Source organism: Charadrius vociferus, unplaced genomic scaffold, assembly GCF_000708025.1.
Source record: "Charadrius vociferus isolate BGI_N301 unplaced genomic scaffold, ASM70802v2 scaffold217, whole genome shotgun sequence".
NCBI lineage: Eukaryota > Metazoa > Chordata > Aves > Charadriiformes > Charadriidae > Charadrius > Charadrius vociferus.
The window spans coordinates 366,559-392,200 of NW_009649190.1; the positions used below are offsets into that span (position 1 = coordinate 366,559).

Consider the following 25,642-nt stretch of genomic DNA (forward strand, 5'->3'; position numbering starts at 1 on the left):
GGTCGGAGGTTGCTGCCACAGAGCGGGGCAAAGTCCAGGGTAGTTTTAAATGAAGGTACCGGACGGCAGCATTCATGGAGAGGAGTGGGAGTGTGGTGTGAGGTGCTGCTCCAGAATCCTCACTGAAGGATAATGCACCACTATTTTACCTGGCTCTGCCCATCCTGGCCAAACTGAGCTTGCAGCAGTCCGAAAAGTGACACAGTTGACGGTACTCTTTGCCCGACCCTCTGGCTTGTCCACTGTGCTGCCGACTTGAGTTTGAGCCGAACTGCTAATAATAGCAGCATTCAATTCAACCTCTGTCAATAACTTAGATAACATAGATCTTTAAATTACGAGACAAAGCATATTTCAGGAATCCTGAGAAATGTATACAACATTTTGTAAAACGTTATGTTAGAATGGGAAACTTTCTTTAAAAGTCGATTGCACCCTGGATAAAAGCCTGGAAACTAGAGAAAGGTCATATAATACATTGCATACAGAATAAGCAATTTTCAGAAAAGGAAATGCAAGAGACTTGTTTTGATTGAGCTATGATTGCATTGCTAAAAAAAAACCTTCCTCAAACATATACAGTAAAATACTGTATTAAAATATAGTGCAGCATATAAAAGCAGTAGACACGAGGAATCAGTGGAAAAAACTTGTGTTATATATTCTATATATTAGAGTAGCAGCAACATCACAATTCCCAGATGTCACTCAATGTGAAAAAGAGTTTTACTTATGTTTTCATCACAAATCTAATATTTTGCCAAGTAATTACTAGTGTTTATGTTACTATAGCTTAACAGGCATTTGCTAATAATCACGTAAGACAACCCAGACTAGTGCTGTGCTGCTGCTGTTTTTTACAGTCTGTTGGATTCTCCTGAGTATAAAAGTTCTAAGAAGCAGGGTATGTATTGCCTTTCTCTGTGTATACGTCTATGTATGGTGAGAGTTTCCAAAGTTGTTGAAAAGTGAGTGACTGGATGCTTTACTTCACAATATATTGAGATTAGACGGTTCTGAAAAACTGAATAGGAAAACAGTCTGCGCTGTGAGGCAAAAACTTGTCTGAATCGGCATCCAAACTTAAACACTAGTCTTTTTACCTTTTGTATAGAACTATAACTGGAATACTGTGACTGCATGACAGTTATGCATGACAGTTAGTGACTGCTATGAAATACTTACATATGAGTGAGGTGATCCTACTGAAGCGTACCTGCTAGGCAAAAGACCATATAAATCACAGGAAAGGGTAGGAAAAGAGGTGAAATTATAAAGCATTTCAGTTCATGAAAATTTCTTTTACACTTGTGGCTCAGGTGAGATGACAGCTCTGTAGACTGTAAATTAATTTATCTTCAAGGAAAGGATTTATTAAATAGTGTAGCACTTCCTGTTAGGGAAAAAAAAAAAACAAAACAAACAACCCAAGACCAAAACAGAATGTGTCTGAGACTTACTTGGAGTCTTACAGCCTAAGGGCTGAGTAAACCCTGATGGTGTCCTTATTTTGGCTGGAAAGGTTACTGTCCCCAAGCCCAGTGTTGGAGTTTGTCACAACTCTCATTGTTAGAAGCAATCTATTAGACAGCAGGGTTCTGTTGTTTAAGCTGTCAAATAGGGGAAAGGCATTAGGGACCCCTCAGGTAAGTGCTCAGCCGTTGTCTGTGGGACTAGCAGTAATCACGACCAAGGATAAGGATTCTGAGGAATTACTTTAGTTATTATTTTAGTTGGCCCAAGTTCAGCCAGATGAGATTGTGTAGTAGGATGTTCAGTGGTAAACCTCTTGTGTATCTAAATGAGGAAGGGATTCAGCTTAGTACTTGAAGTGTTTCTGACCACTGGAAAGTAAACCACGGCAGAAAAATGAAAATTCACCAAGCATGTCTGTAAAATGCAACATTTTGTAGAAGCCCATTACCTGTTAATTTTTTATGTTAGTGTGTTTGGCTTAGAAGGCAAAAAGGCTATTTTTATAACCCATAGCAATTCCATCCTGTGATCTGAAATTCTCCAACTTTTTCCACTAGTAGTGATGAATTCTAATTACATCTTAGTTGACAACTTCGTTGAGGAACGGCTGACTATAACCCATTCCTGTCCTAAATAGGCGTTTTGGCTCTGAAGGGATGACAGAAATAGAGAAGATAGTTTTGTCAGTGAAGTGCAACAGTGTGTGTTTATTTTCAGTGGCTTCCTTAACTGGTGAGAGGCTTCCCACCTCTCCTCTCCCTCCCCCTGCTACTGCTTTATATCTTCACGTGTACTTTGGTATTTTATTTGCAAAGCTGAGCTGCACAGGACAAAATAGGATCCTCTGTTCTTGATATGCATTGCCAGATCACCAACCCATAAGTACTGAGTGTTTTCCTCAAGATGCAGAATAGCAAGGGTAGCTTATTGTACATCACATCTCAAAACTGTTTTATATAAATGGAGTATCTTTAATACAACTGTTTACAGAGATGCCAAGGCTTTATTTTGTTTTTATTGTACTTTAGGTAACAAATTTACTGTTGAAGGCATGTATGTATGGACACATTGGCAAATTAAGCCTCAAGAAAATATGAATATGTAGTTGAGCTTAGCAGCATCTAATAGTTAAGTTACTCCTGGACCCTTACAAGTGTTATTACATATTAAAACTTTCTGGTTGAGAAAACAAGTTTTCTGCCTACCATAGGTGCTAAGGTTATGATTTTCCTGTCCTTCACAGGATTGTGTTGCTATCAAACCAGTTGCAAATAGTGCGTAGAGCTCATGGAAGTAAACAAGTGGCTTAAACTAATGTGTTACTAAATGCTTCAATTTGTTCATTGTTAGACACTACATGAGTTAGTGATTAGTCAAAAAAAACCCCAAACCAACAGTAGTGAGAATGGCTTATTAGCTGCTTTTCATTCCAGAATTTAAGAAGAGAGATACTTTAAGTTACCTTGTCACAGATTTTCTCTTTTAGGTAGAAAACTACAGTTAGTATAACATGAATAAAAAGTAAAAATGGGATTAGTTTAAAATTCATGCCCTTTTCCTACTCCTCATGGGAACTAGAGAAGCCTCTTCATGCATGTGTCTTTCAGAGTCTGTATTTGCTTTGGAAAAAATCAGGGAGTTGTGGATCACAAAGATTGAAAAGCAGTAAGAGTGTTTTGGAACATTTTTTTTTCTTGGATAGGAATTACCAAAGAGCAAATACAATTAAAAAGTCAGTAACTGAACTTGAAGACTGTGGGTATATAGTATATATATATATAGCATCGGTGCATCTCTGCTGCATGCTCTTTCAACTTTATATTCAAGATATAATTCCTTAATGATACTACTAACACTGTGGTGACAAATACATTTTTTGGCATTTCTATAGTACTAAGCGTTGCACCGCCATTGACTGTGTCAGGCAGTCCTTGTTCTGTGTAAGTATTTTCCCAACTTGGGAAGTCAGAAGGCTACCTGGGGAGCCCATGTGGGACAGAGAACCCCAGCCTTCTGGACTCACTAATTTTTCACTTCTTTCTAAGAAAAGCTCAGTCATGCAAATTTTCCACATTTTGTATGGATTTTTGCGTTATTGTTATTACTATGAAAGCATTTTTAACCTTACCCAGCTGGATTTTATAGGAGGAATGCAGATCTGAAATGCACTCAACATTTTTATAAATGTTGAAAAAAGCCACACTGTATGAGACAAATTAGTCTATTGATTACATATGTGGAGTTGGAATAGAGTGAATCCATAATCCATCAGGAGAGGCATTTTCATGATAGAAAGATAGATAAATGCAGAAGTAGTATCTAGTGTAATTCTTTTGGCAGTTCTCTGTTTCAGTGTTGATAAAATAAGTTATATCACTACTTGACTACTAAATATTGTGTCCAAACAATTTTAGGAAATGCTACTTTTAAATACATCCTCCATCACCAAATGGGGGAGAAACTGCAAATTTGCGAGCTGCTTTTAACTTTTCCCAAAGACGTTTTGATATATGGTGTGAAAGATCTATAAATGAATGAGAAAGTTAATTGGAAAGGGAGACAGAGCAAGGAGATCAGTAGAACTATATATGAAGCAAAAATGCTTTTAAACAGGATATGGTTATTTAAAGCACCAACATAGACAGATTTAAGGTTTAGAAACAATATGCACGTGGTCATTCAGGAATGTAAAAACAACGCACTCGGTTCAAACACTGCTAAGAGTCTCAGTTACAGTCTGTATTTAATCGTAAATTTAAATTTCTATTGCTATTTGTTGCTCAGGCTCTCCCCACCCCACCGGTTTGGGTTTTTTTCCTCTAGATTTATGGCATATACCATGGTGGATCTGTGCTGGAAGCTGTCCGTCTGCTTTTTTTGCCATCAAGTTGTCTCAGGAAGAGTTAAGAGGGAGGGGCACTATGTTGCTGCCGTGTATGAACATGAGTCCATACTGAGTCCTAACCCGACAGCCCTGGTTGATCGACAAGCTGCGCTGGAACTCATGGGCAGAAACCTAGACATCTATGAACAGCAAGTAGTGGCTGCTGCAAGACAGGTATGCTGCAGCTTTGTAGCAGTTGCGCGTGTCTTATGTATATATAGAATAAGTGCTATTTGAGGATAATCTTTCACATTTGTGTTCCCAGGCAACTAAAGCCATATTTATATACATAAGTAGGGTCTGGTTTTTCAGACATTCTGACCTGCCAGCAGCTCTGAAAAAAATCAGGCCAATTAGCATCTCGCCTGACTTGAGTTATTCCAAGCTTGGAAAAACACACCTATAGTTATTTAGTATAGGAAAATTCATTTTCTGTTTTGGTCTGAATACTTAGCTCCTTTCTGTTTTCTTAAATGGAATGTTTTTATTGAAAGATTGTCTTACAGGCAGCTGTCTTTGAGTTTGATTTTATTCCGTGCTCTCAATGGAAATTCCTGAATGTTTCTAAAAACTAAGGAAGTTAAATACTGTGGAAACGAATGGCTCCACCATTAACAACTTTGTGGAAGTAAAGTTTTCCATTCCTTTCTTCTGCCCTCCATGGAATGGTTCTCAGTCTAAATATATTTAGAGGAGAGAGACTAGTATTTCCAGCTGTTCTTATGCACAGCCTGCTTTCCTTCCCTCCCCAAGAAAATCCAAAGCTGGTTCTAGTCAGAGGAAGCAGGCCTTATTGTCCCTATGCAGAGAAGAAATGACTTGCAAGTTCACAAATCTATTGTTTTGGAACAGAATTACAATTTTTATATAATGTGAAAAAGTGGGTGGTTGGGTTTGGATTGTGGGGTTTTGGGTTTTTTTTTGAGAATGATGACTGGGCATCACAGTGCAGGAGCATAATAGCTGTTTTTATGCAGTACTGCATCCAAGACACGTAAATTATCCCAAAGTCGTAGCACAGATAACACATTTGAACTGACTTTTCAGCAGTCACAGGAATTTGAGTGACTGATGCTGTGTCTGATTTAAGAGGAATCCACTACATTTTTAGGAACAGATCTCCCTGAACTGCGGGTAGAACCAGCCTAGCTCTGGCATGGCTGCATTTCTACCAGAATCTTCGTTGCTTCCACAATCAAGCTGAAAACAATATCCCTAGTACCCTATCCAATCTTATATACCTAATCAAGGACTAAGTGATGCTGCACCTTTGACACAGGTACAGCATCTTTGACAGAGTTTATCTGCAAATAGCATAATTCTGAAAAAAAAATTAAGACTAATTTTAACATCATCAGTCTTTAATCTGAATTGTCATGACTCATGTGAAGGGAGAATTTGGATGAAGTCTGCTCTTATTTTCATGCCCTTAAAATAATGTCAAATAGGTTATTTTTCATGCTAAAGGAATGTGTCAGGTTAAATAAGCTTTTTTTATACTTGTAGTCACACCTACTATGAAGTTAAAGAAAAGACATTTTCAAACTACATTCTTGTCAAAATGTACTTGGTTTATCCTTAACTTTCTTTAGGTCCTTTTACCCATGAGATTCCCCTTTTCCCCCCTTCGTATTTAGGTTGGGTTTGCTTTGCCTACAAACGATGTCTTTGTTTTACATACAGGGAGCACAAATCATTGTTTTTCCTGAAGATGGAATCCATGGCTTCAACTTCACCAGAAGCTCCATTTATCCTTACTTAGATTTCGTTGTGCATTCACAGTCTGTGAAGTGGAATCCATGCAGAGAGCCATATTTGTTCAATGACACAGAGGTAAATGTAGGAGGGATTTCCGCAGAGAGGTGGTGGAATAACTAAATCCTAGATATGTGCTCAAAGTGGGAAATTAGCTTTAGTAGTTTTGCTTAGGGAAGCAAGCAAGAAGTTTAACAGCTCGTAGTACCAGATTCTGTTTTCATGAACTCTCAGTTTATGCTGGTTTCGTTCTTAGCAGAGGAGGGGTTTAGATAAATACATGCAAGAAGACTTGCTTGTTATGAGCCATCTGGATTTGTCATCTCCCCCTCCCTGACCTATGAAATGCTAATCACTCTCTACATTGTTAGTAGTGTTATTTTGAATAACATTGGTTTATATAAAACAACATAGCAGTATCTTCACTTTTAATGCATTCTTGTTACTCAGTTTTAATGACTTAATGACATCAAAACATTCTGACTCAGTGATTGAATGTAAAATGATTAGCACAAGTAACAGGACTTGGTCTGCTATAACGTAACAGAAGTCACAACTTAGCACAGACCAAGCGTGATTACAGAAGATGTGACCTGCAAGTTACAAAAATAGTAGTTTCGCCAACTGCTCTCAACCTGAAGTGAAAATAACCATGCTTACTAATACAGACTATTTACTCCTATTGAGGTTAGAGTAGTCAATACAATGAACGTAAGTAATCATGCATGTGCCTACTGAGCAGAATTTGTGTGCCAGCATGAATCAGTTGTAAATGGTGACCTACTTTGGCCTGTGAGTCTTTACTACCAATGATCATGCACAAGCAAGCAAGAACTTAGTTTGTTACTCAGATCCTATTTGGAGATTGCGGAACTGGCAGTCTTTGGCACAGCTCTCTATGGCGTGCAAGAAACATCCCAGTAATACTGTAGTCTGTAACTTTTTGTATTTCTTTTCTATAACTATGCAAAGTTTATCCATTGATATCTCTGCTTCTATAAGTTGTAGCTAGTAATCACTTTTTTAAAAAGTTAGAGTAAAACCAACTGGTTGCAGGAATAAGCCATTGCAGGTGCAAATGATCATTATTAGAAGTTCGCTGTTCTAAAGGCACACACAGATCAGTTATGGTCCCTTGTCAAAGCTTACACTTGACCTACAGCGTTTTAAAACCATTGGTGCTCCTGCAACAATCAGAAGTTTCTGAACATTAATGCCCTTGAAGTAGAGAGATTATTTATTCATGTCTTAGAAAAGAAAAACCCAGATAATTTTTTCAATGCTGTTTTGAAATTAATATCTGAAATACTTTTCAGTCTAGAATGCTAATGGTTCCAGTAGCTTTCATCACAAAGTCATCGGTACTTTTAAATTTTACAGATACAGTCAAAGGTATTCAATTTCCAGGTGAAAATAATAATTTGAAAAGTATTAAATAAGTTATAGCCGCTGAAGTAAAACTTATCCCTGCATATTCTGAAGTGCTTACATTTCCCCATACTGTTCTCCAGGTTCTTCAGCGTCTGAGCTGCATGGCACTGAAGAACAAAATATTCCTTGTGGCAAACTTAGGCACTAAGCAACCCTGTGAGCACTCTGATCCCCACTGTCCATCTGATGGAAGATACCAGTTCAATACCAACGTGGCATTCAATGATGACGGTATGCTGGTAGCCACGTATCGCAAACACAATCTGTATTTTGAATATGCTTTTGATACCCCTCCAGAGCCTGACTATAAACTCTTTGATACCCCTTTTGCTGGCAAATTTGGTATGTTCACTTGCTTTGATATACTCTTTTTTGAGCCTGCAGTGAACCTCATCAGACAATACAATTTGAAACAAGTTGTGTATCCTACTGCCTGGATGAACCAGCTCCCGCTCCTGTCTGCTGTAGAATTTCAACAAGCTTTTGCAACAGCTTTCAACATCAATATTTTAGCAGCTAATATTCACCATCCTACCTTGGGCATGACAGGGAGTGGCATATACACTCCAGTCAAATCGTTCATCTACCACAACATGGAAAGTTATGGTGGCAAGCTCATAGTAGCAGAAATTCCTGTGATTACCCCAGATTACAAAAACAATTTGGAGAGTAATGAAAGATTCAGAGAAAACTTACATTACTCATGCGAGACTTTAACAAGTGCCTCAATGGATGATCAAGTTTGCTTTAAGGAGGGAGAAGAGACCCCTGGCAGAGTATCAGAAAAAGGAAATGAACAGTTACCCCCCCCATTTTATGCAGAAATGATGTACGACAACTTTACTTTCGTTCCTGTATGGGGGGAAAAAGGAGAGCTCCAGGTTTGTGCCAATACCCTTTGTTGTTACTTAACTTACAGGAGAGCTGTTCTAACTGATGAATTATATGCTTTGGGAGTTTTTGATGGGCTCCATACAGTGCATGGCATATACTATGTTCAGGCCTGTGCATTAGTAAAGTGTGGTGGCCTCAGCTTTAGCAGTTGTGGACAGGAGGTTACAGATGCCACTGCTCTGATAGATTTCCAGCTATGGGGAAATATGAGTACCCCTTATATCTTTCCTTTACTGCTGACATCTGGTATTACTTTGGACTTTGCTGATCACATGGGCTGGAAAAACAACCACTATTTCATAAGCAAAAATAGAACATCTTCTGGTCTACTGACAGCTGCTCTATATGGACGATGGTATGAAAAGGACTAGTACAGATACTTGACTGAATCAGAAAACAACTGCCTGTATTTTCAGAGTATTTATCTTAACATAAGTTGTTGAACATCTGTACTCCCTAGAGCTTCAGGTGTGTTTGTTACATGACTGACTGATCAGATTCCACATTTGAAATGACAAGCGAAGCACTTAGCCTAAGAGACTGTAAGTATAGTCTGTACCTTGGTGGCTTATGTCTTACCAGAAGTAAAAGAACTGCCTTGCAGAGATAAAGGCTTGTTGTAATGTGTTGAGATGTTTTATATCGGGAAAATAATATTTCAACTGAATTTATTCTTTTTAATTTAATCCTTTGGTTTTCTGAATGGAATATGGAAATGAATGTAATGGAAAACCATTGCAAAAGGAAGAAAAATAGGAAAGGGAATGAAGACACAAATACTGTGCATGACATCCATGAAAATATGTATGTATACGTACATATAACTTGTATATGGTGAGGTTCTGATTTGTGGTTAGGGTACCATGATATTTTTTTTTTTTTGAGTCAAACCCCCCCATCATTACCATTTACTGGCCACTTAGTTGTCCGTAATCCCATTAGAAAGCTCAGTGAGTTTTCTCATTCACTTCTAACAGTAACTGAATTTACATTTGTGAACATCTATGGAACAGCTAGTCTGGGAAAGAGGATGTCAAGTGATTGTGAAAAACTAGACTGCATTAAGACATAATTTCCAGCCTACTGTGCAAGGAATTGTGTTTAAAGAAAACACCAGCAATGAACATCAATGACTATGTTATATAATGTTTAAGTACTTTAACTTTCCCTGTTTAAGAGAGGTCATTTCAAGACTTGTTTTGACTTTAAGACATCTTACACATTGTTCATAAATTCATTCAAAAAGAGCTATGAAAAGCACATAATGAATTGTGGGACAGCAAAGTTTTTACATAAATACTTCGTGTGCCAGATGGCAGGTTACTGCTGCTAAATGAATAAAACACACCATTCTTTCCAGAGACTAACTAGATTAAGTGCTATAAATATTGTACTGCAGTGACAAACTGTTCTACTGCAATGAAGAAGTGGGAAAGAGAATATTCAAAGGATATTAATTTTGGGTTAAATTCAGAGAAGATCGTTTTTTCTCAAGCGTTACAATTTTTTGTGGTCGTCCTGGCTGTTACGACTTCATCTGCGTAATAGCTGTTGAGTAATGGAATAAATACAACCGATCTGTTGGTGAGTCCTTGTGTTTCAGTTGCTCAGTCTGTTAGTTGCATTCCAATAGCTGGGAGGAGCAGAGTGCTAACGGGAGAGCTGCGAGTCTCCGTTACGATTGTCTGAGTCAGTTCCGAGGTGTCTTCAAACTCAAACCACTATGGCAGGTATAAGTACACGTACTAAAGGTGCTCAATAAGCTCCTGCTTTGAATTAATTCACTTTCTGGTTTCAGAAAGCAGAACAACCAAGACATTGCTGAATTTCTACTTCAAGGTTTCTTAAATGTTTACACAAAATAAGTATATAAATATTTATGCTTTTGGGCTCTATCAAACCTTCCTTCTCCAAGCTGTATTACTGTGAGCCAGGACCCGGTCACACTCAGCTTTGATGCAGCAACCCCACAGGTTTGTTCATCCTGCAGCATATACTGGACAGAAATATGGAGAGGGGAGTGTCTGTATCTCGTCTGATGTAAACTTGCTGATGTAAAAGTAGGCCATCCCACTGCAGGTTTATTCAAAACCATTAATTCTTTGGCACCTATAGCGGTATTCTTGCTGAACACTGCACAAACTCCAGAACACCCAGGGTAGAACAGAAAAGCATTTGTGGTGCTTATTTGTGCTTCTGGTTGTAGTATCATATGAACAAGTCTAAAAGAAAGGAACAGTGAACAGCTGCAGAATTTCAGCTCTCTGGATGAGCCTCTCCACCTCACTTTATGGGCTGAAAAACATGCATGCTTTTGCATGGGAACTAAATCCTTCAGATTTAGTTCCAAAGCAGACTTATTATCACAATAAATTAGGCTAAAAAAGTAAATAGAGTTACACATATTTGCTATGCTTAAGGAAAAAAATGCATTTATCTGTGAGATACTTGCAAAGTGAGTTCCACAGAACTATTCAAACTTTGGGTATGCCAAAACTATTCGAAAACAAGACCTTCTGGCCTTACCATTTGCATGGGGCACGTTGCTCTGTCTCCTCCCTGGGAAAAGCAGGCATAAGTATTAGACTGCATTATCATACCTTGTTCCCTTCACCCAAAAAAGCAGCCTTTAGCAAAGAGACACTGGAAAAATTGGAACATACAGTACTAGACACGATGGAGAATTACCAATAAGTAACTTACCCCACCTCCATCCCGATCTTTGAGGGACAACAGATATATCTGTTCTAAAACGGGGTGACCCAGCAGTAACCTATGACACTCACCACCACTGACTGGTGGGTTTTGGAAGTCTGCGCTGGAACAGCAATTCGGGCATGGCCCTGCTGAATGCAGCATGGCTCCCAAAACACCAGTGTTCATGGGAGTGCAGCTATGTACCATTTACTGAGGAGGTGTGAGAAGCCTTCCGCATGGCTGATGTTCACACAGGCAGACTCGGAACACTGTAAAATGCAGCCTGTCATCTAGTATCTCTTCAATGGATATAAACAGTTTTATTAAAGCTTCCTGAACTGTTTCCGTCTGTGAGTACAACAAAACCAAACCAGAAGACAAGGATCTTTTGACATACGGGAAGTCTAAGTGTTGTCTAGAACAGCCTTAAATCACTTGGTCTGTTGACTTAAATGAAATCATAATTTGGAAATTTGTACTGAGACCAAAGGAACATCCCATCTGAGACAGACAGCAGGGGATGATGTCTTCGAATGGCCTTGACACTGACCCCGCGAAGGGAAAGACAACCACAGAAACCCTCTGTCCATCGACATGAGGCACAGCACAGCCTTGCCCAGGTCTTGCAGCATCAGGTATTTAACGAACACCCCAGCATCACAGAAAACCCAAGAGGACAAACACAAAAAAATGACCGCCCTCTTTGGCTGCTTCAGACGTTCACATAAATGAATTAAAAGAGTCAACTGAAGAAAATTACATTTTCAGAATTGTTACAGAAAGAGGACCTAACCAATGCCTAACCACCACTATGGTGCACAAGGAGATTCAGTGACTAGAAAGAACTACCCCCTCCTCCTCCATTTATGTAGGTTAAAAAAAACCAACCCGAAGTGGTGACAAATGCCATTCCTGAAAACCCCAAATATTCACAAATTGAAATGAGAGTTATCACGTTTTTAACGGTCAACAGCAATGGAAGTACTTCAGAGATTGACTGTGCTCTCCTCCCTCGCTCCCCTGGGAGAGCAGGAGTAAGCAATGCAGCTCAGAAGTAAGAGACAAGAGTTAGTGGTACCCACAGCGGATCAAAGAGTCTCTTGGTAAAAGAGATCATAAAGGTTGAATCCAGTAAGATGTTAACAGACTCCAATAATGATTTTTTTAAGAAAACCATGCAGACAGCTTGAATAACAAAGTTTGGCAAAGGATAGGAAATATATGACAGGATAGGACGTGAATCCTTAGATTTTGCTTTAAAGCTGTTTAAGGTATACAATATATTCTTTTAACATAAAAGAAAATTTGAGACCTCAGTGTCTTAAGCTTTATGAACTAAGTCAAACTCCCAGGTACAATGAGCAGAGAACCTGCACGCCTGTCATTTGACAAGGCTTGGAAGCGGCAGTTTGTTTTGTTTTTTGTTGTGAATCTGAATAGCAAAATTTCTGGTTGCTTCTATTGCAATTTTAATGAAAAAAAGTTAACGCAAGGTGTTTTTCTCCTCTCCAAATATGTAGTGACACTAACAATATTAAGACAGCTTGAAAGGCTCCTTACGTTCCCTATTATTCAACTATGTTTCTGGTTACATGGTGAAATACTACAAGATTCCTTTCCCAACCTCAGCTTGAAAATTGCTAAAACATAGCATGGAATAGAGAGAGCTCAGTTTATCCTAATGTAAAATAACACATAGCACCAGGGAAGCATGGATAATTTAGAGACTGCTTTATTTGAAGACAGGTAACAGTGCTAAAGAGACTGGGATGCCAAGTCGGGAAGAGTTGCGAGAAGTCTTCAAGTCCCACAGGTAGGGACAACTCATCTTCTTCCCCTGTCTGGAACGTTCAGTTGCGAGATGAGTTGCAGACAGGCAAAAAGCTTGAAAATTTGAGTCACGTCTGTAACTATTTTTCCCCCAGGGAAAGGAAACCAAAACACTCTTGCGATTTTCCTGGGCTCTAGATGACTGACCAAGAAACACTCTCGGAGGCTGCCATCTCAGACCATTTTTCTCTCAGTAGGTGTGTGAGGATACATCCATCAGACTGGGGGCCTGGGTGACATTTACAATGTCCAGCCAGGCGTTTGCTTCTCCTGTTAAGCAGTAAAACGAAGGGATTTTTGTCATAAGGCTTATAGATCATTATAAATATAGTAATAGGGTATTTTCTTAAGAATAACCAGTTTTGTCATTTCAAATTAATGCACGGTGGTTCCTTTGCCCTTAACATTCTTCAAAACATATGGATATTACAGTGAGAAGAGAACTCCAGAAAAAGAAAAAAGCCAATGCTGTCAGCTAACAGAGATCTGTATTATGTCTCTTCACATTTAACAGCTCAGGTTTCAGTCTGTAAAGGAGACCCATGTTTTCTAAATTCTTCTCTTGTCCAATTTAGAGTCACAGCTACAGATTTATTTAAAAAGGGGTTTCATCCTAATCTGAAAGAATTCTCCTCCAATTGTCCCATCAGCTTCTGCAGCATATAAAAGGATTATAAGGAAGTCATCACAAATCATTGAGAGATTACTACAAGAAGCAATAATTACTAATTTTGGATTTAAGGATTTATATGAATTTGATGGACCAACTTCAAGAATTTAAATACTTACTATTTCCTGGTATTAAAATGGATTTTCCTGAGTTTAAATCAAGACCTATGGAAGTGGTGTTAAAAGTCTGAACTATGTAGTAAGGGATTATAAAGGCCCTTCTCTCCAAGGTTGTTAGTCTGATCCAACCAGGACTGCATTATCAGGAATCATTGTTATCAGGAATCAGTGCTTTTTAACCAAAAGCACGATGGCATTTATTTTGGGAAGTGGGTATGTACCATCAGCAGAGCCACAGAGCAAAGTGGTGGGAGATGAGGAGGGTACTCCTGCTACCTCCTCCTGCTGCTCCTCCAGCTGCGGCCGGGGAAGCCCACGGAGCTCCCTCACCCGCCCGGCGGTACACTGAGCCAAAGAGCTCCAGTTCTCCAGAACTGCTGTTTCCATAAACACTTACCCCTTTTATTTAGGTTTCAGTTTTTAAGATGTGAACTCACTGACCCAAACACAGAATTAAGTAGTATGGGCTCCCCGGACACATCTAGCACTGTTAAAAATGTTCCATAGTTACGCACGTGAAAAAAACTTCTCACAAATATATACCAGCCAGCAGGCCTTGTACGGGATTCGCGCTTCCTTACAACCCTTCTACAGCCTTATCCTCTCACCCACTTACTGCATGATTAACAGAAAGGTCACCACAAACTTTTTTTCCTTTTTTTTTTTTTGCAATAAAGAAGCTGAGTTACCAGAGCAACAGTGCTGTTACCTCAAACAAACTGCACTCAATGAACATTCTGCCTTTTTTTGGTTTTGGTTGTGGTTTTTTTTTTTTTTTTCCTCCTTTTTTTTTTTTCTTGTAAACTAGAGTATGTTATTCTGGATTACTGCAGTAGATGTCGCCTTTAAATGGACATAATCTCTGGACAAGACAGGAAGGCTAATTCCTCTCTAAACCAGAATTACTGGGTTGAAGAATCTGTAAACGTTCTCTCATGCTCCTTTTTAGTTTTCCTTACAGTTCAGGTAACAGCTTTGGGATCTTCAGTGCCCTTTGTGTATATGTTAAAAGGAGCAAAACTTTGAAGTATTTATTTTTTAAATATTAGCTTTTTTTTTAACCAAACATTTATTAATTCTTTAGCCTGCTCGACAAGTGAAAATTGTAAACAAGAAAATATACAACCAGAATAAAAAACACCAAACAACCACAATTAAGGTCCAAGTTTAAAAAGTGCAATTTCTATATCTGATTTTTCCAGATATATTTATATGATTATTTTGGAGATATCTAAGCATGGGGAAGCAATAGAAAGTAATATGAGGAAATACAAAGCAAGAGACACAGAGAGGTCAAGATTTTGTAAGGAATTACAAGAAAAATCTTTTTGATCACAGTAGGGTCACTCTTGTGGGGAAAACAGACTGATCCTTCATTTTAACAGCATCCAGCATTTATGCTACCACACTACCCCTCTAAAAGCAACAGCTCAGCCTAGGAGGTTAATACTAACTGACTTGGCATTTTCTTCTGCAGAATATTTATCCCGAGAACTTAAACACCCATAAAACATCCCAGAAGTCAGAGTACACAGAAAGCTGAGCAGAGCTGGCTGTCCTCATTCCTGAAGTCCATTCGATTTTTTCTTTTTTTCAGGATAAAAAGGATTTCTTTTATTCTAATATGCTGCTTCAGTGCTGCAGCCAAGGCTCACCGCTCTCTTTTGGTAAAAATCCAAGAAATTGTTTGGATGAAGGCTGTAACAATAACCATGCCCTATTTGTTTGTGTACAAAAAGAGAAGGATTTCTTTTAGAAAGATGGAGGTTCCAGTATAATTTTCTGCAAATAAACAGGCCTCTGCTGAGGTATGAACACTTTTTTCTTTTTCTTTTTGTGTTTTAAATAAAAAAATCACCACCAGCCACAGACAGCATTATTTGTTTTACAGAAACAAGGAACCTTCTGTTCCTTGACCTCTCATCAAGAAAGTGGTCTTTGACCACAGTAGCATGTTCTTTAAATAAATCACGTTCCATTTCTGGAATAAGACTATATTCTAATGATAGTCCCAATTATCACTTACAAGGCACGATTACTGTCCTACCCATACTGCCAGGTAGGAATAGAGTTTTTCAGTTTGATTTTTTTTTTTTTTTTAAACAGGAACAACCAGATACATGCAAATTGCAATCTACAGGTTCACTGAATACATTCTAATGATGAGATAGATGAGATACAAAAGTCATGTAACTCTGAATTCCTAAATGGAATTAACAATTTGTAATAATAATAATAATAAAAAAAAAGACAGGCAGATCTTTAGCTCTAAAAAGTTCACAAAACTTTAGAATAATGCAATTTAATGCAGCGAAAGTTTTCTTCCTTAAGAGGCGAGTAGTGATGAAATGGAAGAGAGGCGCCATTTCTGATCGACATAAGGAAACAAAGGCGTTCAACAGCACCGCTTTCTGCATTTGCCTGTATTCCATATCCAAATCTATAACATTTAAACCAATGCCTTCTGAGCTTTTTCTCCTCCATCATCCAGGCACACAATGGACATGAGTAATCCTCAGTCTCTACTGCCCTGCTGATTTTCCAAATGAAACAGGAGTGTCCCCTCCTGTAAACTGAACTCTGGCCACAGGCACCGCGTTACATGACCATAACAGGTCATCTTGACATCAGATACAAGTTAGCACAGATAATAAAGGGCTACTAATATCATCTCACAGTTCCTTTGAAGCAACAAAAATCACACAGTTTCATTAACAGAAATATGCAATTATTACCTTTTAAATAACAGGCATGCTACTTGGCATTCTGATTCAGATTTTCCATGAGTGTATGAGGAAAAATGGGTCTGTGCTGCTTCAACCTTTGTATTTAAATAGCTACAGTGAATCTCAGGACAGGCCAATAAGGATCTTTTGAGCAGCGCCTGCACACTCAGCTGAGGCCCCTCCGTCACTCCCACACAGCCCCATCCTTGAAATATTCAGAAGGAAGAAAATACAGAAATCACGATCTTCCTGAAGTCATCTAACTGCTCACAGACAAACACATTGCATATATAAACAACGAACACAGGCACAAATGGTTAAGAAAGGAATACTTAAAAGGAAGCCTAAAGAAATAATGAAGTAATTTAACATTTTAAATTACTTGAAATTTAAATAGCTTACCTTCGCTTTAGAATTAAAATGCCGTCAAAGCCTTTGTGAAGTAGATTTTACAAATTCTAACAGTTCAACAAAAGAGACTTTGTCATTTATGCTTAGTAGATACAAATAAATTATTCATTAGTAGAACTCACATTTGGGTTTTATTATACTCTGTAAAATATACAGGAATCTTGAAGTACTGAAAGAGTGCAGGTAAATACAGTATTCAAGCAGTCACTATTTCTATGTACATGCTCATTAATTCTTCAAAAACCCCACAAAATTATCAAATAGATCAAAATATTGTCCCGTGTTTCCACACTATGTTCAGAAAACCAGCTGATAATTTACAATATCATAAAGATTTCCAGTTTCACAATACAAAAAGGATAAAAAGGAAATTGGAATCAGTTTGTAGTAATTTATTTGTACTTTACCAGGACATGCAAGGATTCCTTGCATGTACATAAACAAATTCACTTGAAAAGTAACAGTTATAGTTAAAGCAGAGCCAAATGAAGTAAATATTCATATTTAACAGCCAAAACTTCAGCTTACTTATGTCAGTTTTTCATTCTTCAGGCAATTAAAAAAACCACAGTAGTCTGTTATAAATTAAAAAAAAAAAAAAATTCGGGCAAGTCTGAACTACATTACAGGGACCTGTTTCTGCTGTTTATTTTCTAAACGGAGCACAACAAAGATACACAGCTCTTCCCACAGACCAGACACTGTACTTTTTTCCTCTAATAGGGAAATATACTTTTAAATTCACCTCCCTCCCCTTGTAACTCCAGGATTTAAACAACAACAAAAAAAAAGTGATAGGGATATACAATTTTAATCTTACATACAAATTTATGATGTAAGGAAGTGGACAAATTATTGAAAAGAACTCTCAGTCATAACAGGGTTATCAAGACATTTCATTTCAATTTTTATGCAGTTTCATAGTTTCCAAGTTACTCCTGTATTTTTAAATTAAAAAAATCTCAATCCAAAACCCAAAAGTTAAAAAAAAAAAAAAAAATCTAAAACTGTCAACAATTACTGCTTCCCTCCCACATCTCCCACCCCTTCCCTTGTTTATTACACTGTACATTTTTCACCCTGACTTCACCTTGTTAGCTGGTTTAATTTTAGTATTATAAAAGTATGACAAGTTCATTTTCATTTCACTTGAAAGAAAAAGAAAACAAAACTTAAAAGTACATCTGCTTTCTTTCATGGTACATTTAATAGTGTCGGAAGGCTTTCAGATGATTAAAAAAAATAAAAATCAACATTTAAAACCAAATCTAAGCTTCTTTTCCAGAAGTAATTAGGTTTGGTTGAAAAAACTTCTCAAATAACCTATTCCAGTTTTCACAAAAACTTATTTAATTAAAAAAATCTTTAAGTTATTTGGTCCTTTGGCAATTTGCAGCACAAACAATGCCTACTGTACCAAACTCATTTATTGCCTTCAAAATGGTTTTATTGATAATATTTAAATCTAGCATCCTTTGTGTTGTACAATAGTGTTGTTCATTTACATCAAGTAGGGTGCCCAGTCTGCAGAAATTACTCCCGGCACCAGAAACAGAATGGTAGAATACAGTTAAATAAAACAGTTTTGACATTCTTTTTTTTTTTTTTTGCCATGGATTCCAAGTACTTATTCAAGAATTTATGCTTCTTCTGCAAAATATGCTCTTAAAAATCCTCCTAGAGTCTCACAGATTTCTTTTATATGCAACCACAATAAAAAACATCTTCTCAAAGGTCTGTCCTCTTTTTGTATTCAAACACTGATAGCTTTTTTTTTCAAAAGCACAAGTCTGACCTTCCAGCATGAGGGTTTGCTCTTCAGACCTACAAAACGTAGTTTCTAATAGGTCTCAGAATCTGAGTCATTGAGTTCATCTTCTTCTGTGTACGGGTAGCCACCTTCCCTGCCAATGTTGTTGAAAGTACAGTAAGAGCTATGGTCACTCCTCATGATTGGCAAGGAATCGAAGGTGACAGTTTTTGAGGTGTTGGTGTAATGATTAATGGCATTGAATGTAAGGGAAGGTAATGTGCTGCTCGATGAAACAGGCATCATCGTGGCCAGAATGAGAGCTAGGCAATCAGCCACGTCTTTATTGGGCGCGCAGGCCAAAGCTGGTGTGTAACCTAGAAAAGTCAAGAAAAAACAAAACCTTCATTTAAAATAAAGGCAATGTAAAAATTTCTCCAAGTTCATGTCATCTTTCGGCTGCAAAAGTATTTTATATTGCTTAGTTCTGCACTGTTAAAAAAAACCCAAACATTATCAGTTAGTTTTTTTTTTTTTTTTTTTTAAACTTTCAGTTACAAAACCAACCCAGAAGTTTGTGGGCTTTGGAACAGAGATGTAGTTGCTTTGTTAAGCAGTCAGATGCTCTAGGCCAGCGAGCAAAGCCTGAATTTGGAAATGGTGAAGACGTCACCTGGCTGAGGAGAGACAACTAATGGCAGCCAGCAGTGATGGGGGAAGGCATTCACTAGAGAGCCACTGCAGAAACTACAGCTCAACATGTTAAATATTTTGTCATCCAGAAGCTTCCATATAGCTGTTCATCACAGATAATTATTTTACTAAGACAGCCCTACCTCAATAACAGGCTGGCTAAAGCATCAGGGCCAGTTAATTAAAAAGGCAGAGCATACAATTTAAATCAACCTATACTTTACTACAATATACAGTAATATAAACTATAAAGCCAATGTCTAACTTTTATTTGAGGGATACCAATTAAGAAATCCCCAGAAGTTTGAGGAAATACCAGCTGGATTAGTAGGCGAGGACTTGCAGAGAGAAACCATAGCTCTTGGCTGCCCAACTGGGCTGGCCCAACTCCTCCTGCCAGGCAACGCTACTGTGACAACCCGCAAACGCAGAAGGTCTGGGGCTGTGGAATGATTTGCAGTCAGGTCACACAGCTGTGAAATCTCTCCTGGGTAACTGCGCCTCTAATAATCCTCCAACATTTCTCCTTTGGCAGGTTCCCCCTTCCCTATCTACTTGCCTCTACTCATTAAATGTCAAGAAAAACACTTCAAATTCTCCTCAGTGGAGATCCACGCATTGGTCCTGTCTCAGGCTTTAGACTTAATCATTCAGCAGAGCACCTGAGGGTAAGTTTTGGCACAGGTCTCAGGGTACATCTACATCACCGAGGCACTGCGATTGGTGCTGATAACAGCAGCTCTCGAAGCATGGCAGTCGCCTAAGTACAATCACAGATAATTCTGCTGCCAAGACCAAAGTAAGTTCCCTCTACCCGGTTCCACGCAGAAGCGGGTGGCCTTGTAGCACCCTTGCAGCATCTCACTGCACATCTCACAAATACACCCACAATGAACTGAGTAGGAAGACTCATGTTCAGGTACATCTGGGAATCTGAAGTCCTGCACTACCCCCAGTCCACAACTTAAAGCTGCACAACATCCAGGTAAAAAGAACACAAGTAATTTTAAGTAACAGATGGCTTTAAAGCAAACCACACAATGGATTTCTATCCAGACCTTAGGAAGGCATGGAAAATGAGGCAAGTGTTTTAACCAGCAAGTGTTTCTACCAGCAAGTGTTTGAACTAAGGAATCATCTTTATTGCAGAAGTAGATCCAGGTCAAGGTTTAGGATAGAGCTCAGGAGTAGTTACTGTCTTGTACAATTGCACAGAAGTTTTAAACAAGTAGGCATGTTACGGAAAATAACTGTAGCTAGAAATTAAGGAAACAGCAAGCAGGGGACAGTCTTGCAGTTGAACTATTATTTGCTCAGGACAGACCTCATGCTTGATGCTTGGAACAGAGTAAGACAACAGTCCCTGCCCAGAGGAGCATACAATCCAAGGAAACGCACCGATAATTCAAGCACAAAACGCACCAGGTGACCACACGATAGGGCCGTACAGAAGTGCAGCGCAGCACATGTTTTCACTGTTAGTAAGGTATCACAGCATTTAAACAGCTCAGAGCTAACAGTGACAGTTTGCAGAAGAGATAAATTTCGAGAGGATTCAGAAGCAAAGGCCAGAGCTTGTTACCCTCGGGTGAAGACTGCATTGCAGGCATGTAAGGCAGAGCAGAAGGCTCAGAACCTTGAGTACATAATTGATACTCAAATGCACATGATTTAGTATCTACAGTTGCTGGAGATTGTATGAAGGTAAAGATGACACACAAAATAAGTTTATTCAAGGTGGTCGTATTCAACACCATTTTTTTTCACTAACGTGACTTGATAAAAGTTCGAAGAAGAAAAATGAGCAGTCACCCACTACCTTTTTAGTTTCTTTGTTTTCCTGGGATTCGTCCCCCACCCGCCCTCCTGACTGCTTCTTGCTAAGATCTTGAATACTCATACTTATGCTCCTTCTGGAACAGAGCATCCCAGTTCATCACAAAAAAAATTAAAGGCCAAGGTAAAGATTAAATAGAATACTTGCTTCTGTTAGAAGTTGTCTAAACACAGTGTTTATACTAATATTCGATTGTAGGTCTTAAGCTCCTGGCTTTCATAAGTAGAAATGAAATATCAGTTTTATTCTTGCCTTAGCAAGATGAAGTAACTGCTTGCACCATGAAGACTGTTATCTGCGTCCTCCACCACTTTATTTTTGTCTATATTATTTTAAAATTATAACTTTTTATTATATTTTCATAGGTACAAATACTTCAAATATTCTTTTAAGAAGATGTCGGTAAATGTACTGTCTCCACTGAAATACTCTTATTCAGTTCTCATATAATGTTCCCCATAATCTGTATTTGTATCTGCGTAAGCTTTCACACAACAACAAAAAAAATGGCAATCTTCATTTGTCAGTGGGGTAAACAGAAGCAGAGTGAGGTGAACCAGCTTCCTCGCACAACAGAAAATGGAGCCTGCGTCATGGACGCTGACTTAAGACGTGGGCTCCCCTCCCCAAAATGCAGAGCTGCTCCCTCCCCCAGGGCTTGACAGTTTCCATGAAGGCGCCTACAGGAAAATCAGAAGGTTATTAATGTGGTCAGTGCAAAGACAGTTCTCAAGATAAACTGAATGAAGTCTTACACTTGGGAAGGAGAAGAGTCACCTGAGGCATGAGTCATCTCGTAAGTGTTTACAAGAAAAATTCCTTCCAGAAAACTGGAGATCTCCAATATAAATTAGAATATGAGTACTGGAAAAGAACGAGACAAAAAAAAAAATTCCCCTTCCCTCCTTTATTTTTTAATTTAAAAAAAAAAGCTTGAAACGCCAATGATCACTGTAATGATGAATCGAGAAAGTAAGAGAAATCTCCATGCTATGTCGGCCTCCGGAGTTGGGAGAATGCCTCCTCTGACTACTGTGGTGCACATTAATATAACAAATAAAAGATAGGAAATTTAGCAAGCCTAGTAAGTTAAATAGGAAAAAACCCCAAACAAACAAAAAGTTTAAACTTGGGTTGAGTGACCAAAATGAAAACTTCAGATGGTTTCAAATGAAAGAAAAAGCCAGTAATTTCTTTTAAGACAGGTAAACTTGCATAAATAGTGTCAAATTCAATAGAATTTTTGTAGAACGGGTGATGGCAAATTTTCCTCACGACAGGTGTGAAAACATGTGGAAAAGAACTGAAAGATTTGAGTGAGAACTGATACAAAACTGAGGAAGAACCCTCAACAAGACTGCTTTTGGGAAGTATACCAGAGAGTTAATTTGCTGTTTCAGTTGCATTTAATCTTTTAAGAACCAGGATTACATTTTTTTCCAAAGACATTAGTTCTTAAACATCTCAAAAAGTGATCTCACCACATTGAGATGCTCTATAACACAAGCAGTATGACTTCAAATCTAGAGTTTTAAATATCTTATAAATTATTTATAAACTGAAATGCAGATAATTGGAGTGATGTTGGCTTTTTTCAGAGCTCATATTTTACAATAACTTACTGTAGCCCAGATATAGCAGCAGAGGACCATTAAGTAGTTCTATACAGAGATAGATACAAATAGAGACCGCTTGCAAAGGAAGTCAGTGCAGCCTTTACAGAAAGGGACAACTTGAAAGACAAAAAGTGGATCACCACTCCATACCAGCTGAGGTTCTGCTGGTTACATGTTCCAGATATCAAGATATGCTTCTGTCTAAAACACTAACTAAAACTCTACCTCCGTTTTCATCCAATTCTATGTGAAATGCCAAGCGTGCCTGGCAGATCACTGAACTTACCCGAACAATGCAAAAGCAAGAGAATGTCAGTGTTGTGATGCAAAATATTCCAGTCCCTGTTTCTTCAGTCTGCTTTGCTAAACAGATAACTTTCACCCCCAAACTTTAAGAATCATACTCTTTTAAGCCTTTCTAATAAACAAAAGTAATTAAAGTTTCTCATATATTTTTACTTTATTAGAATTAAATAAATGTGTGTAATTTTTTTTTTTCTTCAGCAACTCTTATACTCTAGCAGTAGATGCTAAAATCAAAGACAAGAAGACCTAAAGCAGAACCTGGCTATCACTACTGCCAGCTTTTCCACTTAATTGAAAAGGTACACTGTGGAAATCAAGATGACTTTTGCAACAGGTTTAGCAAGCCTGCTGACATACTAGTACTTCTAAGAATTAAGAAAAAATTACAGTGACAGGTGAAACAGGTTGATAAATTCCGTGAGAGTTTCCCTTGCTGTCTGACAACTCGAAGTATTCATCACTTTGCACATACTGTACTTTAAGCTGGCGCATTACTCCAACAGAAAAAGAATTCATTGTGAGTATTCTCAAGGCTGCTTAAAATTTTATAAATGAAGCAATTGCTATCAGAAAGAAAAGAACCAGTGAGGAACACAATTAGGAAGCACTCAGAGTTACTTTAAAATTTAAAACATGAGCAAAATTAAAAAGAAGTTCTGACATGTTGCAGTTAGATCCCCAGGCTGCCAGAGAACTCCGACTTCTCTACAAACAACATTTTTCTCTGTTAGGTCAAAGATCCACTCTAATAAGGGAGTGGCTGGCTGCACATGAAAAGCCCACAAAAATACAAGCATCTCCAGTTAGCATACTTGCGATGAGAAACAGAAATCAAAAAGACGTGTTTTCCAATCTTTTCATTTTAGGGAGTTTCATTTAGTAGTTACCCCTGTCCCTTACTTTAGGCCAGGAATGATCCCTAAATCACCCATGTCACTTTAAGCAGTTTGATTTGAGAAACACACAGAGGAAGTCACAGAAACATTAAGAGAGGAAAAACTTTCCAAACTGGAAATATAATTAGAACTCTTAATTAGGCACATCCCTTCGGGGGAAGCCCCCCCCCCCGCAAGATGCTGCTTTAATTTAAGACACATCGGGGTATGGCATAAGGGCAGGAGCTCTTACGCTTTTCAAAGCACAGCTTTGGAGGACCACAGATGTCTTATATGAAAATATACAAATAAGAAATTGGCAAAACTAATTTTCTTTTGTTCTTACAAAGTATAGGATTTATTCGCTATGATAAAGCAGTTACTTTTTCTTACTTCTACATGCCAAAAAACTCTAAAGAGCCAGAGGCTTGAGACCAGTAACTAAGATCTGTAATTTATACTTGCTTTTAAAAGCTAACACCAATATACCTACCGTGACAAAATGAATGGCAATTCAATCCAGCTTCTTAACAGCCGAAAGTTCTATTTTACTTTGAGCATTATGATTTTCTGACCGTTTTCAGTATGCCAAAGCTCTAGTGTATTTATAGGGTATGCATTATAAAGCTACAACTGCAAACCAAACACTCCTATGCCGTGACCTGCGTTGTTCTTAAGTGTTCACTCTCCTTACACTTCTGCTCCTTTGCTAAAATGACCCATCACCAATACATTTTTTTTCTATGGGGAAACCTACTGTGAGGCTCCTAGGAAATTTCCAAAGGGTTACTGATTTTCCATGAGCTGAGTTTAAAACCACAGTTCCTTATGGGGAAACAAAGTTAAATTTTTCTTACCATTTTCATCTACAGCAAGTACACTTGCTCCCTTCCCTAAAAGCTCTTGAACTACAACCGTTAGTCCATTCCGAGCAGCGACATGCAGAGGTCTGTGAAGAGAAGCAAACTCATATATAAACCTTAGAACAAGATATTAAGTAAGATAAGTAGGTTGCATCTAGTTAAATGATTATTGAAGTATTTATACTTGTATGTTATTTACAGGTTATATAAATATTGTAGATATAATAACTAAGATGGGAAAACCAGCACATCTCTCTTCTTATTGCAAAAAAAAAATGTACAATAACAATTGTGCACTTCCTTCTTTCTATGGCACCACACAGTGAGGAAGTAGCTACTCGAAAAGTCCTGCCTGCTTATGAACTTCATCACGGTAAAAAGTTAGAAACATCTTGTACCCTACTGTTGATAAATCCTTCGCTGAACTGCTGTAACAGATATCATCACATCTGAGAGTTACTGCATAGCACTGGCAAGAATTATTAGATTACTAACAGCAGAACAGTAGTCACATTTTATTGCATGTAAATGCTTGAAAGAGATGCAGAAGTATTTCATCAATCTGCCTTTTGGAAATCACTGTATTCCATTGTGACTAGACATAAAAAAAAATATTTTACAGTATAATGCATAAAGCAAGAAAAGCAGATCACTTTTCAAACTCCCAAACTCCTAACCATTAACTCTGTTTTGTGGTGACTTGAGATCTATCATGGAAAGTGTAGCTTTATCTCAAATATTCTAATTGTATCTTTTTCAAATGCAACAGTTCTTCAAAATTGGTTCCCACTGACTTAAAAAAAACCCTA

At 38.1% G+C, this 25,642-nt stretch overlaps 2 protein-coding genes across 4 annotated transcripts in view; one reads left to right on the top strand and one right to left on the bottom strand.

The window, feature by feature from the left end:
* The first annotated feature begins 4,303 nt into the window (after positions 1-4,303).
* Positions 4,304-8,948, top strand: BTD (biotinidase). The gene is made up of 3 exons (XM_009888916.1): positions 4,304-4,534; positions 6,044-6,193; positions 7,627-8,948. Exons 1-3 carry the CDS (start codon positions 4,304-4,306, stop codon positions 8,809-8,811), a joined length of 1,566 nt encoding a protein of 521 aa, XP_009887218.1. The 3' UTR covers positions 8,812-8,948.
* A 9,370-nt stretch (positions 8,949-18,318) lies between these two features.
* The window catches only part of ANKRD28 (ankyrin repeat domain 28), a 102,747-nt gene continuing 95,423 nt past the window's right edge, over positions 18,319-25,642 (bottom strand). For all 3 annotated transcript variants that reach the window (XM_009888919.1, XM_009888918.1, XM_009888917.1), the window contains exons 27-28: positions 24,828-24,919; positions 18,319-19,020 (exon numbers count right to left, since the gene is read on the bottom strand). In XM_009888919.1, coding sequence (XP_009887221.1) covers positions 18,734-19,020; positions 24,828-24,919 — 379 coding nt within the window. In that variant the 3' untranslated portion in view covers positions 18,319-18,733. The remainder of the gene's footprint in view (positions 19,021-24,827; positions 24,920-25,642) is intronic.